We start from the raw sequence: 15,779 nt of genomic DNA, 5'->3' as shown, positions 1-15,779 counted from the left end.
CCAAATTAAGGCCGGTCACGACATGGTGTCGAATTCACAAAGATCAGAATCAGAAACAAACCCAAAAAGTAAAACTTTCTTGATAACGAGATTAATCAATATCTCACACTTCACAGCCATGCCATTAGCCAACTAATGAACCAATCAACACACAAAAATACATATCGTGTGGGCAGTGGACCGCGTCACGTCCTCCTCGTCGTGAACCATGACCACCTCTTTCTGTCCGTCCGTCCGTCCGTCTACCTTATGATCATGATGACCATAACCATCATCAAATCAGGGACTTCATGACGATCAACTCACCACCGTGTCGACTCTCAGGTCGACAGTTCCTCAACTCAAAAAAATGTCGCCATTCATTTATTCTCCTTCTTGTCATCATGCATGCAATCTGCCGTGTGAATCTGCTCACACACAACTTGGCACATTTTTAGCCACTGCTTTTTTTATACAAGTTCCGATTGTGGGTCAAGAATGAGGATGTGTGTAGCAAACGGTGGACAGAATTTCAATGTGAATGCGAGAATCATCATCATCGCACATGTCACCTTCACCAGAAAATAGAGACAAAAGAAGAGGAGGATGAGCTACTGACTGCCGGCTATAAATATGGCAAACTGTCACCTTCCGCATAATAACTAATTCGCGTGTCATCCTTCTTTCAATGAAGACGACGTCGACGTCGACGGGATAAAGGCGACGATTTGATAAAGACGACGCCATGCAAGGAGTGTGTGTATAAAGGGATGAATAAAATCCGGATCCACCCACCCAAACAAAACCCCACAATGTGAAATATCATCATTTAACTAACGACAGGTTAATAAAATAAGCAACAACCGTCAATAATCTCACTCCCATTCCAGGTGGTGTGGCATGACGGTTAGTCAGTCAACAAATCGTACATACTCGCAATACATATGTCGCAATTTTCTACATGCAATTCTACCCTCTGCTCCTTCTGCAATTACGTTACGTTGCCCAACATGTGGCCGGTCAGCGAAGTAAGTAAAAAAGATGCCAAGTCAAGATCGCCACACTACGCTTCCAAAAAACTGTAGGGATCAAGACTGCACTCGCTTAAATGGAGATGATCAATTGCTTAATCAGTCGTTGGATCACTTTATTCCCTTGCACAACGACCACGACGACGACGACGACCAGGATTGTTACAGTGCGCTCAGTCACTCACTCACATGCTGAAATATTTGACAAAATCTATCCATACAACACACCATCTATTTTACGGCATGATTTATTATTTAGCTGACTAAGCACACATAGGATTCCTCTCTCTCTCTCTATCATTACTTGTGCTCTTGATGCTATGATTATTATTACAAAATCTGTGGTGCATTCTCCTCCTAGTCGACTAGTCTATCACCACATGGGCATAATTCCCCCATCCCAACTAAAGTAGTAACTGAGACACATTAAATTATCTATAACACACAAAAACTGAATGATGCATTGCTCTCGTCAGCGTCCGCGGACAGGGGGACAATGTCCCCACGGATGCTTGATGTCCCCATCATCTGCCCATGTAATATAAACCCCTATCATACAATTCCAATGTTCCCACATGTCCCCACCGCATCCGCGGCCACTGGCTCTCTCGTTGTAATAATGATCCCATTCTCGGCATGAATTCATCTCTCTCTAATAATAATGGGATAATATTTAGTTAGTTATTGGGTTGGCAAATATTAAATATTTACCCAAATTTAACAATCAGGTTGCACTTACTCACTAGCTCCACAGTCGATTTGAATAAATGTGCATGCAGGCAGGCAGGCAGGTGGATTATTTGGACGGGTAGCTTCATATCGTATTTACATTTCTAGGATGGATCGAACTACTACTCGATATTATTAATTTGCTCGACTTGTCGCGAATAAAGATCTCTCGCACATATTTCAATTCAAGTGTCACACAGGGTCATACATACATACATGCAAATGGAGACATGTAAATGAATTAGTATTCATGCAGATGATGAACAAGTACATATGCATGACAGACCTGAATAAAATTGGCTAACCAACCAACCCACCAAACCACAGATTGTTACGTACGTACGTAAGTAACAATAATGCTGCTCACGCACTCAACTCAACTCGCATTTCATTTCAACCACGACTTATTATCTCTCGTCTCATCTCAACAACTGGGTTTCTTCTCCAAATAAAGACAACACGGGCGAACTGAGACTGCGACTGACCTGATGGACCTCGTGCCACCCTTGCAAGTCTTGTGCGCCAATGAAGGCGTGGTCATGTAGGAGGAGTTGCGTCATGGCGGGGTCCGCTTGCAGGGAGACGGACAAGTAGAGAGGGGTCAATCCCTTTGAGTCCTTATAGTTCGGAGACCCACCCAGGTCCAGCATGGTCTTGACGGCTTCATAACTTTTCGCCTCCACGGCCCTGTGCATCCCGGTGCAGCCCTCTTTCGTCCGGTAGTCGAGAAGGGCGCCCCCATTCACCAACGCCATGAGCAACTTGGTCGGCTTCTTCATCAGGGCAGCCATCGTGAGCGGGGTTTCTGGTAAAAAAAAAAGATTCGTTAAGTCAAGTGCGTACACAGAGCGCTCCTTATTTAGCAGGACCATTGGCGTCATTCTAATTACAAAATTATAAATTGACCCTTCTTGCTGTAGAAGATGAACTTCGGAATGGAGGTCTCCCATCGTATGTGATCCTATTTTGAGCAAACTAGCCTCAATCGATGGCAAATTTAATTAGTATGAACTTTGGGAAAGACATGATCTCCCCATGGGCACGTTTCTCAGAGATATTTGCATCCGTAGAGGAGAAAACGTGTCCTAAAGTTGGGAGCTCGTGTCTTTCGCAAATCTGATATTAATTAAACTTGTGGTCGATTGAGACTAGTTTGCTCAAAATCGGAGAGTATACGCTGGGAGACCTCCACTCTTAGTGATCTGGGTGCCATAATCTACTGCTCCTCTCCTGCTGATTACCATAGGGCGGATATGTATGTACTTAAATTCCTCAAAATATGTATGTAATATGTGCTTAAAAAACACGAAAATATGCACATAAAAAATATTTTTCAATTGCAATTTTCTACTGTATTTATATTTAATTGTCCAGACCTTTTAAATTGTTAGCACCCTTATTAACGAAGTATTAAATATTTCATTTTAATCTTCAGCTAATGACCCATAAAGCGACATTAGTTATATTTAGAGGTTTTCAGGGGTAATTTTTTGACTTGAAAAATGGGGCAAACTGGATTTGCTAATCGTTCACATGAATTGAACACCACTATCATTACTTTAACTACTCAATAAAGAGAAATATTTTCACATAAAAAACCTTGAAATGTATTAAAATATGTATTTTTGGAAAAAGGCTCGATTATGTAGAAAAATATGTGCATGTACGAAAAAAAACCTCAAAATATGTATGAAAATATGTATATGTACCAAAACCCTAAAATATGGAAAATATGGAAAACCATGTTTGAATTTTTGAGATCACGCTTCGATGGGATGTCAGTATACAAAGTTTTAGTACGATCTGATTTGATATGAAAAAGTTAGAAATACATACATATCCGCCCTCTGCTGATTACTGTATCTCACGAAACGGTGTGGTTAGTGGACAGTGGTTTGATCGTAGTTTGGCTACTTACTTGGTATCCAAGACGCATACATATTTAACAAGAAGAATGCTAAATAAATTACAGTTTGAGAACAAATTTGCATATCTCTTATTTGGGGTCTCGTTCATTTGCCTGTTTCCATTTTTGGTCGTGGTCGAGTTGATTGTCCAGCCAAAAATCAACCTTCGCTCACACATACACAGATTTAACTGCTCCAAGCGCAATTCCTGCATTTCCTACCAGTCGATTTCCTCTCTCTCTACCTGACGACCAACACCCAAAAAGTCACTAACTCACTAACTAGCTCGCTATTAAATCATCTTCCTGACCCAGGAAGATGATATATGTAATAATTACACTAATAATTAACCATTCTAAACGAATATAAAGAAGTAGCGTCAAAGCAATTGAAATTTCCTTTAAAATGACACCGCATATGAAAATTATGTAGTTTTTGACCTTTGACCTCGTCCTCATGGGTTCTTCGGAGATCAAAAATATTAAATATGAATTAGTCTGAATGTGTTAAGCCGTTCTGGAGATATTCTGCCCACAGACAGACAGATGGTCACACGGACGGACAAAACGATGACATAAATCAACGCACGCTACTTAATAATTACAATACTAAACTCACCCCCAGTTTCAGGACAGTGGAAGTTTGGGTCGAGCCCTTTGGCGCACATTTTCGTAATCTTGTCGCAGTGGGCGGAGGAGACGTAGTCCAGAAATCGGCGTAGGTTCGACTTGGTGTGGATCTGCTTTAACTGTTTCTCTTCCAGGTTCAACCCCTTGTACAGACGCCGCTTGTAGCGCAACTGCAATTAAATAAGTATAAATTATGTCTCAATTCTAATAATTCGTCCTCCCACTCTCACTTCATGAGCAGTGTTTCGCGTGCGAGTAACCACTTGCAAGAAATAACGGCAAGAACGCGGTTTCTTGCAGCTAAATATTTTGACCTGCAAGAAATGCAAGGCGCAAGAAACTAGGCCTATAAATAGTTCAAACGGCGCGTGGCTGGATGGGGCATATTTCGTGCACCTCGCGTTTCTTGCCCTTTGCACTCCAAGAAATGTAGTAAACCCGAAATCCACGAAACACTGTCCACAATTAAGTCGTGTCATCATAAATGTCACGTCTCACATCATTATTAGAATATCTGGTGCAGCAAATGTCGTAAAAAATGATCAGGTCAGGTTACAAGTACTAAAATTACGACGCTAATCTAGATACACCCACATCTTGTTAACTAATAATTAATCTGCAGGCCAGAGATGGGTAGTGCAGGACATAAGTGCGTCGTAAAAGACGTACAAACTGGTCGTCCAACCCACGGAAAGGAGTAAAAATGTGGTGGATAATGGGTCGTTATTCGTTTTGTGACTTTATTCTGGGTCATTGTAACGTGTCTCACTCACCTCGAGGTAGCCGACGGGGCCGGAAAACGGGTAGTCGGAAAGGGGCCGCTCCTCATCCAGAAATTTACCCGCTTTTCCATTGCACGGCGGTGCGAAGAGGCCGTAGTTGAAACTCTCTTTCAGCTCCTGCAAATTAAAAAAACAGCATTTTTAACATCCTCGTTATCATTATCGCCATCCTTTCATCTTATTCAGAAGTGGGCAAAATACATGAAAAAGACGAGAATCTGCAGCAGTCAAACGAAAATACATGCATCTTTTCAACTTTGGCTCACCAAAATCGTCAAAATCAATACATTTTCAATCAACTTTGGGAATTTATTTTAAATTGGCAACTCTCCGCTCTACAAATTTGTCGTCCAGCATTTTAAAATAAATTCCCAGAGTCGAGAAATAATTAAAGATGTGCTGATTTTGACGATGAATTCTACGTTAACAAATTAACTTTTTATCGATCTCAAAATTTCTTTAAGTAGCTTCAGCTACTTTATGTGAAGACTTTGTCTGTCTGTCCGTCTGTCAGCAGGATAACGGGAGAACGGATAAAGATAATTGAAATCGGTTTTCGCCATCATACATAAGACCCCAGGGGGAGGATCCTATCAACTTTTGGGTGCAACCGGACCACACCCCCTGGCGCCAGGGGGTGTGGTCGGGGCAAAATGAGATTTTTAGTGCAATCGAATCTATGGATGAACTAGAGTGAAATTTTGTGTATCCCTGATGTGCCACACCCCCTGGGCGCCAGGGGGTGTGGTCGGGGCAAAATGAGATTTTTACAAAAATTGAATATATATATGAAATAGAGTCAAATTAAGTGTTCCCGAGTTGTACCACACCCCCTGGGCGCCAGGGGGTGTTGTCGGGGCAAAATGAGATCTTCAGTGAAATTAAAAAAATGGATGAAATACACTGAAATTAAGTGTTCCCCCGCTATCATAGGGGTGGAGTGAATCTGAAGCTACTTCCGTATACGCGTTTGCGACGGTTTATTTTTTAAAAACAATGTAAATATTTCCTCAAGGAAAATAAACATTAAATTTCTTCCCCAAAAAACATACATTTTCGTATGCATCCCTAAAATCCATCCCCCTTGGAAGAATATTCTCAATCCACAGTATTTTGCCCACCTCTCCCCAATTCTAATTAATTAGTGACAGCAACCCCAATTCTTATTTCTTCTTGATGGCTCAATCCCAACTAATTCGCTTCATTAAACATGGCCATTTGCGGGAGGAGGATAGCAGAACGAGCATGACAGAAGGAAACAATGACACAACCGCCATGATTGGCACATCGTGAAGGGAGAGGACATTTCAAATATGCAAAAGCCAGCCAAATAATATCTAACAAGGCAGCAGCAGCAGCAAGAGTGGCTCATCCTCATAACTAATTGCTACTGTGTAGGGCGATGCGGTCAAACTAAAACAACAAGCCAGCCGTGGTACGAGCCGTAAAATAAAAGTAACGGCAAAAGTGTACCCAAGATCATGAGATTTCTACTCTACTCCAGTTTTTTACAAATCTCGGGATTGACATCAAAGCAGCCCTAGTCGTCGCCCGTAGTAAAAAGTGAGTCAGCAAGACAAACCTCTCCACTCGTGAGAAGAGGACCAAATTTGCACATAAATCATTCCCCCAGAGCAAATCCGTGTCTCCCATTTCGCACGCGAAACGCAAACAAAAAACGGAGAGGAAGCGAATAAAGGAAGCAAGATGACCAGAGGGGGACATGCAAAATATATTTTATTTACATATCTATGTACTACCACTCGTCATTTCATTACCCAAAAACCACACAGGTCTTGTCACCAGTGGCCGCGGAAGCGTGTCCACAATGTCCCCCACGGTTATTCGATGGCCCCGTCATCTCCCCATCTTATACCCCTGCCTCCCCTATCCCACAATGTTAATGCCCCCACCGCCTCCGCGGCCACTCCTTTTCGCCCAAATCAACCAAAACCAAGACTAATTCAGACTTGTGTGTGCAAAAATTCAGACTTTTGTGTGCAAATCTCCACAGATTTGCTGCTACCACTCGACCACCACAACTCAACCTCTTTGTACTTCCAAGATGAAGATGAGCCCACCACAAAAACCATTCACTTTTTTATGCATTACATTACTCAAACAAACTGTACTTCACACACACACATAAGAAGAAGAAGAACACACACTGTACGCACATGAGAGCACACCAATAATAATGATAACGTTATGATGATTATGATGATCATCTTCTGCTCCTCTCTCTGTGCGAAAAAGTATTACATAAAATGTACCAAATTTCCTTCTTCCCAGCACACAATACATAATTTAACCTGGGTGGAAAATTGCTCATCTTTCCTGCACTCCTCGTCCTCGTCAATAAGTAATCAATTCATTTTTTTCTCTCTCCGCGAGGAGAAGAATGTGGTCGATTAAATGTCCCGTGACGAAGAGAGGAACGTGTGTGTGTAAAATAAAAGTTTGCATTGTTTCACATTGTCTCATTTTTCTATAAACACACATCTCAGTCATTGACTCTTTTCTCTTTGTATTGATTTCTTCTCTCCCTTCTTCTTCTTCTTCTTCCTCCTCCAAGAAAGAATGCATGCAGTGAAATGGATGGACACAAATTTTCATACAAACGGATACAGCAGCAGGAGAAAGACGAAACGTTCCCTTTTTTAGCCAACCTTTGTTTAATTGTTGTAAGCTGCCGGTAGAATGTGTGAATCTTAGAAGAGAGGTTTCCCAGCGTATGCGATCAGATTTTGAGGAAATTAGTGTCAATCGAGCACAAATTTATGTTCAATTGACACTAATTTTAAGATATTTTCTCCTCTTCGGATGCAACTATCTCTGCCAAATGTGCCCATTTGGAGATCATCTATTTTCCAAATTTCGTACTACTTAAATTTGCCATCGATTAAGACTATTTCGCTCAAAATCAGAGCGCATACGCTGAGAGACCTCCATTGTTAATCGTACGTACACATATTCCTCAATAATATGACAGGTATTAGCAGAGGGAGAGGTTATAGTTCCCCCCAGGTATCTAACTGATTATCCACGTTATTTTAGTATCGATCTCCCTCTTTGTCTAACTATGCAGTCAGAAGCATACATATTTACATGCCGTATGGTTTCGCTAACTCTCCCTACAGAAGAATGGAAATTGATAATCCAACAGCAGCCTTAAAGCATCACTAAATAGCAACCATCAGGATTACACCACTGCCTTTAATACGCCATCATCATGACGAGCAACCTTCCTTCCTCTACCATGAGAATCCATACTACATACATAATTCAGAGCCAGAGGAATAATTCAGTGACAACTTGTACGAAAAGAAATCATCATCGAGAATAAATAAATCAAGGCTGCACATTATTTTGTAATGATAACTAATCCTCCCTCCCATCTTCTTCTCGTCCAAAGATGACGACGACGACCAACCAAAGTCTATTAATGAGCAGAACAAGAAATGAGGATAATCACCACTACCATTCAGACGAATAGCCAGCCAGCCATCCATCCAAGGCACAAAAATCTTGTGCATTTTCATATTTATTTTTACCGTAACAATCTTCTTGGTCGTCGTCGCCGTCTTCTTCTTCTTCTCGGTAGCCGCATGCAATTCTAATCCAAATCTATATCAGCCTCTATTTACCAGTGTGTAATGGTATATGAATGAATGTGTGGCACTAGAGTAGCACCACCAGCACACACACACACCGTTACCAAAATTTGTAACGAGTCCCATAAAAAAATCTACATATGTACGACGTGACAGAATTCCTCATCTACTAAAAATATGTACATACGCAACCCATGCAACCATATTCCCAGAAGGTGAAGAGACAATTAGTACACCGAGAGAAATTTATTAGACGACGGGCGACCATTTTTTCAACCTCAAATGAGACGATTTTTCCAACAAATTTTTATATTCACCACATATCCACACCTTTGACTTGCTAGGCTGCCATGCTTGATTGCTCATGTGTACATGCATGCGAAAAGCAACAATTTGCATTTTTTTTAACAAAAGTAATAATCATTTGTGGCAGAGGAGAGAGAAACATAACTTTGCATGCCGGGGCTGTTTTATGAATTTGCATAATACATAACTTTTACAAAATATGTGCGACCTGGGCAAAATTAAAGTAAAAAAAACACCTACCCCAAACCATTCTGTGACCTGGAGTGTGCACATAGTCCAAAAACCGTGGGGTCAAACAAAGTCCAAAAGATAAGAGACCCACAAGAAGAAGAAGAAGAAACCCAAAACCAAAAGATTTGCATAAAAAATCATAAATAAAGTCATAAAATAATTAGTCCGCTTAATTAACAAATACTTAAAAAGAGGCAGAATTACAATTATAAGCAATATGGTCCATAAAAAGGGTAATTAAATATACAAATGGTTAAAAATTAACCAATAAGGTTGACAAAAAAGGTCGCATTTATCTACTTTTTGGTCAACATGTATGTTTCGGGATACTTAATTAAAAAATCAAATTAATGCAGTCATCACGTGACATCAGTTCAACCAAATATTTCTTTTCTTTAATACCTGCAGGCAGGCAGGCAGGCAGGGTGACGAAACTCTAAAGTGGTGGTGAAACATGGAGTCGTTTCAACAATTAACATGCCTACCTACGCCATCCGCACACCTTATCGAGCCATAATGCCAATTACTTACTTACACGTGCTGCATACTTCTCTCTCTAGCTACTAAAAACAGGAGGGAATCGTAATGCAGACGTTTTCATTAAGTACTTAACTACGAATCGTAAAACAAATGGGGAATTAAATCTTTCATAGCGACAAAAAGTTAAGAGAGAGAGGCGTTTATTTGTTCTTGGGGAAGTATGCATCACTTCACGTCGAGGTGACCGTCGACTCCATTGTTTCCTTGCTTTTTTGATACCCATGCACCAACCCGTGCCACTAATTAAGAAGTTAAAATTAACCTGTGTAACCAATAAGGGATTAACTAACTCCATATGTAAATAGCTACTTAACTACATGGTAACAATTAATCTTGCAAATTTCACCCGATTGCAAAATAGTAATAATAACGATTTTTGCCACGTCTTAAAATTTGCATGAATTTCTTCCTCCACGACGAGAATACATAAGAATCTACGTCACCTTCTTCCTTCTCTTTGTCAAAGGAATGCATAATATCTTCTGCGACGGCCACACGGGTGTCATTAAAATTAAAAGTTTTTTTTCCACACATAAAAATTTCTCGCTTTCACTCCAAATCTTTTGACAAAAAGAACCTCAAAGAAATCTGGTCAAGAAATATATTTAAATCAAACCACAGGAAACAAACAGATTTTACTTTGGTCAGTGTGACCACAACTACGCTTATCATCATTATTATGACACCCAAGCCACACTATACACCGACACATGGACCACAAATAAATAATTTATCAGAGAGAGGATATGTATTCATTTGCAACGTTTTCACTTGATCATATCACAACCGAGGGTCAAACTTTGTGCGTGTGTTCCCTAATTCGTATAGGACACAAAAATTTTAAAACATTTTTTGATATTTCTGGGTTTTTAGACATCTAAATATTTCAGAAATGGGGAAATCTTGTATATATTTGTTTTAATATTTAAACGATGTGAGAGACGAATTTTTTTTTTCTCAGAGAAATTTGACCACAAAAAATTTAGAGGATTACATTCAAAAATACAAATTTTGTGAAAATTCCTACTTTTTTCGCCCATTTTTTTCTCTTAAATATTAACTCCATATTTCCGCTCTTTTCCTCAAATTCATATCCACCCTCTGCAAATACATAAATAATAATGTGTCCCTATTTTTTGTTTCTCCTACTGATCAGTCGGTCGAGATGATGCGCTAAATATCCATGTCATTCTCTGCCTTAACTGCACATTTCCCCTCTATCTGCCCCAAGCCCAAGGAGGATTTAATCTGCCCAAGGAGACGAACATAGTAATGAGCCTATCTCATCTCGTAGATAAATAAATAAATATAAACAAAACCCCATCCACCATTATTATTATTATTACTCGCTACGTACACACAATGAGCTCGCACTCCTCAGTAATGATAACAATAGTATTATAATTGATGATCATGATCGTCGTCGTCGTGGTTGGTTATGGTTGTTTGTTACGTAGACAACAAAGTTATGAAATGAATTCCACACATCCCTTTTTAAATTCAAATTTAAACGGCATATGTGTGCAGATTGATTGTTGCTTCGCTAAACACACACCACATCACACACAATGGGGGCCTTCTCGACCAAACCAACTAACCAACCACCAAAATATGTAGTGACCAACAATTCAATGCGGACCAACCACCACGAAAGATCATCATTATTATTATCAGAGGGCGGATATGCATTTATTATTTGGGGGTGACCGATAGTCAAACTTTGTCCGTGTATGTATTGCCTAACTTTTATAGAGTACAAAAATTTCAAAATATTTTTACGTATTGTCACATACTTCTAGGTTTTCAGACGTATAAATATTTCCGCTATTGCTTCAAAAATGAGGAAATCTTTACCATATTTTCCAAACAATACGGATATATTTTTTGAATATTTTAACGATACGAGACGAAATTTTTTTCCTATGAGAAATTTGACCACAAAAAGAATCCAGATAATTAGTCAAAAATACTAATTTTATGAAAATCCGTATTTTTACTCTTTTCATAAATATTTTGACGTTTTTTCATCAATACATAACCGCCCCCTGATCATACTAAACAAAACGAGGGCCAATTTAATTTCCCTTGCATAAATTTTTCCATTATTTATTGAAAAATAGGAGGAATAATAACAATAGAGCACAGATTTACTATTAAAAGGTCACTTTACCTTGGGGAGTGACGCGAGACACTGTTGTTTAACATCCCAGACGAGGTCGTGCCTATAGAACTGGAGGCACTTGTGGATGTTGAGGTCGGGAACGTGGATTCTGATGAGGACGGCAGAACCGCCCTGACCATCGAGGCCCTCTCCTCCCCCGGAAGGACCTCCATCGTCATCCGCCTCCGCGGGGTGGTTGGATCGCATCCTGATTTCTCACCCTCCTCCCGTCCACGACATAATAGTTAGTGGTCACCACGGGTAAAAAACTGACTCGTCCTCGTCCACCTCCTCCTTATCAAGAAGATATCAGATTAACACACTTAATCTAACTGCTTATCCAACCAGCCAGCCAGCCACCCCCACAAGAACGATACCACCACGGATAACTAACTATGTAAATAAGAGCGTGTCGTGTCGATATTTTTCTATTATTGTGACATCGTCCTCCTCATCCTCAGCCAGAGGTTGTTGTCTCTCTCTCGAGTGGGAGGCAGTCCGTCCGTCGTTCGTGGTGGTGGATTTGATCAATGAGTCCTCTCGCTCTCTCTCTCCAACCAACCAGCCGAAGAACGAACAAGAAGTCCCGATTCTACCCGGAGGAATTTGTGACAAAACCCACTCACTTCTTCTTCCTCCTGGACAAGAACCGAAACGGAGGGGGCACCCACAATCAGCATCCCCCTCACCGAATCAAATTAATAGACCCACACCCCCTCTTTTTTCCCACCCCGTGAAAAAGTGTGGGGAGGTCACGTCACCCGGAAAAAAATTCACGGTATACTTGAAGGTATACCAGCAAGGAAGGAATGAACTCGACTCGGGTACTCATTTTCGCTCCTACCCGGGCATCCAGCAAAAGCTACGGAGGAGGGAAGGATGGAAGGAGCAGAGAGAAGGGGGGGGGGACGTTATTTATTTGTGCGTGCAAAATTTCCCCCTCATCCTGCTGGACTCTCTCTTCTTTCTTTGCTACCCGGGTGGTTCGTTGGCTGGCTGGCTAAATTCGGACTCATCCTCTCTCCAAGAAATAGTGGGGGTTGAGTTACTTACCTCTTTCTTTTTTGGAAGCTCTGCACGATACACTATTTCCCAAAGTTCACTTCACTCAAATAAATGCAATTTGCCGGCAAAAAAAAATCCGTCCTGATCCCAATCTTTTCTTTTCAGGTAGAAGACGAATGGAATCTCATCTTGTTTGATTTTTTTCTTATTTATTGACGACGAGGATGGGACGGTCGACGGGAAGTAAAAGTGGTTGGATTGGATTTATCGGATCTTCTCTCAAAAACCCGGTGTCCCGTTAGTCGGCCAAACACCAAACTCACCTCACTCACTCACTCACTTTTTATTAGCAGCAGGAGGAGGAAAAAAACTTGTAGCAAGAAATCACTCTCCCTTCGAGAGCGACGAAACACAGTTACACCCACCAAGAAGGAGGAAAACCGGACGGGAAATAAATAAGTTTTCCCTCATAAAACGATTGTGCATGCGTGCGCGGTGAGAAGACGACGAGCGTGATCCATCCACATCGAGCGACACGTTGAGACTAAAACTCACCCAGCTAACTAACCACGGTAATAAACAAGTTGCTTGGTGGTGGTGGTAGTGACGATCGAGTATGACCAAGATGAGATTATTTTCATATGGTGAATACGCCATCTAGCACTTTGCTTATCTTGGATGCATTTCTTGTGATGATAAGTAAAATAGTTGTGTTATAAAATTTATGAGTAATGAATCGTAGTTGATTAATGAGTTTAATAATTTTTGTGGTGATGGTAGGAGTATGACCAAGATGAGACTATTTTTTCAATATAAATACGTCATCTATCACTTTGCTGTGCTTGGATGCATTTTTTTAGCTGATAAGTAAAATGCATGATGCAATTTATGATCAATGAAGAATTGCAGTTAATTATTTTAGTGGTGGTGATAATCGTGAAGTTTGACCAAGATGAGACTATTTTTCGTCATAAATAAGCACGCCATCTGTTACACTTATCTTTGGTTCATATCTTTATTAGCTGGTGACTAAAATATTGACTTGATAAAATTTATGATACCAGTTAGTGATCTTAATGAATTAATTAGTTTGATAAGTTTCTTCCTCTCCATCCAGTGAAAAAAAGTGTGAGGACAAAATGTGACCCAGAAAAATGACATTTTTGCTTATCTTGGGTCCATTTCTTTAGATGATAAGTAAAATAAAAATTTATGACCATCAACTAACTAAATGACTTAATTTAATTAATGAGCTTAAGGGCCTGGGGGAAGTTGCTTAGAAATCACGTCAACTTTGACGATAAAATTCAGCAATGCACAAGAGGGCAGATTTTTTAAATTATGTTTAATGCGTTAATCATATCTTTAGATTTTACTTGAGTTTTTTTTGACGATCTGCCCTCTTGTGCAGTGGAGATATTTGGTCGTAAAGTGAGGACAAATTGGCTTAGAATTGCCAAATTAATGGCAGGAATTGCATTTTGAGTATCCATGGAACAAAAGAAACAACTTTTTTCAAAAACTTGAGGGACTTGAGGGAAACTTTTTCAAAAGCAGTGACAAAACCAAAGCTTTTGAACGTGAGTGTCCCATAGAAACGGTGTCAATTAATTGTGGTCGTAACCTAACAGAGCGATAATAATCTTGGGGCCCTGGCAATTATTGTTGCTAACATAAAATCAAGTAAATCTTCCCCCGGGCCCTTAACAATTTTCTTCTTCCATCCAGTTGCGAGAACAACCCAGAAAAATGAGACCATATCGCCCTTCATACAACTACAAATTCCTCTACATACATTTTGAGACTGAGCAAGATGAGACGAGAAAATTGAGACATTCTCATCTCACCCCTGAACCAACTAAGGATAATGCAGGCAGATGCACCATTCTCCATAATTTCGCACACATTCACACACATTTTTACACAATAACGTAATAAATGATACACATAAAATCTCAAACTTTCAATCCCTCCAGATTTTATTTTGATCATCATCGTACAAAAAAGTTGGTTTTATTTATACCACATTTTCAAATATGCAAATATTACACAAAATTTTGTACACATGCGAATTATACAAAAACCAAACCGCGTCCTTCCCCTCCTCCGGTTTCTTTTACTTCTCTCCTCCAAAACGTCGCCGTCTCATCGCCATCTCGGTGCCAAACTGGCGACACGTATCGAGCCCACTTCTCCCAATACCTCCGAGAGGACGCGGGCTACCGGCTGCTCTGCAAAAGAGAGATCAGTTCTTATCCAAACATGATAAGTCTCACTGTTCCCCCCACCAAACCCCCACTCACCTACACACACTTCCCCGACGTGCAAAAGTCCCCCAACCTGCAGTGCGACTGGAGCGAGCAGTCGCGCGACCACCCGCGACGAGGGTGCGGCTCCCCTACAGCAATCGAAACAATAAAAACCACCAATAACACCACCAGCAAGATGACAACGTGTTGTTGTGGGGCCGCCATGTCGAACACAAATGAGACCCACACCACGTAAGACGAATGACTTATAAAGATGCCCCACAATTTTAAACAGGAAGGAAGTAAAAATCCATTAAAAAAGTAGACGAGCCACTTTTCCTCGTAAATAAATAAATAGATCTATTTCTTAATTACGAGTAAACACTTGTCTCGTTATTTATTGCGTGGTTGGTGTTCTTCTCAAATAACATGATACATTGCTGATCATCAGGCGCCGTGGGGACATTTGAGGACATTTCCATTGTCGGATAGAGGAGGGCGGGGTTCATATAGCATGGCGACATTGGATAACCGTGAGGACGTTGTCCTCACGCTTCCGCGGCCACTGTTAATGATCGTAATTTGACACCTACTCCTCCTCACCCTCGCAAACCAA

The 15,779-nt window shown here is 40.5% G+C and overlaps 1 protein-coding gene and 1 long non-coding RNA gene across 10 annotated transcripts in view; both read right to left on the bottom strand.

Moving 5' to 3' along the window:
• The window catches only part of LOC110858090, a 28,671-nt gene extending 15,234 nt beyond the window's left edge, over positions 1-13,437 (bottom strand). For 5 of the 9 annotated variants that reach the window (XM_035858577.1, XM_035858581.1, XM_035858579.1 and 2 more), the window contains exons 1-5: positions 12,963-13,437; positions 11,919-12,203; positions 5,049-5,174; positions 4,265-4,445; positions 2,225-2,544 (exon numbers count right to left, since the gene is read on the bottom strand). In XM_035858577.1, coding sequence (XP_035714470.1) covers positions 2,225-2,544; positions 4,265-4,445; positions 5,049-5,174; positions 11,919-12,116 — 825 coding nt within the window. In that variant the 5' untranslated portion in view covers positions 12,117-12,203; positions 12,963-13,437. Of the gene's footprint in view, positions 1-2,224; positions 2,545-4,264; positions 4,446-5,048; positions 5,175-9,217; positions 9,266-11,918; positions 12,204-12,962 lie in introns of those variants that run through there. The other 4 variants (XM_022106751.2, XM_035858584.1, XM_035858578.1 and 1 more) reach the window with 3 other exon arrangements.
• Positions 13,438-14,867: 1,430 nt separating this feature from the next.
• Positions 14,868-15,418, bottom strand: LOC118438394. The gene is made up of 2 exons (XR_004836749.1): positions 15,218-15,418; positions 14,868-15,145 (listed from the first exon to the last, which is right to left on the bottom strand). It is a non-coding gene; the product is annotated as an uncharacterized LOC118438394 (long non-coding RNA).
• Between the last annotated feature and the right edge of the window lie 361 nt (positions 15,419-15,779).

The sequence above is a fragment of the Folsomia candida genome, unplaced genomic scaffold, assembly GCF_002217175.1.
Source record: "Folsomia candida strain VU population unplaced genomic scaffold, ASM221717v1 Fcan01_Sc020, whole genome shotgun sequence".
Taxonomy (NCBI): Eukaryota; Metazoa; Arthropoda; class Collembola; order Entomobryomorpha; family Isotomidae; genus Folsomia; species Folsomia candida.
This window is presented reverse-complemented; position numbering and strand designations above follow the sequence as displayed.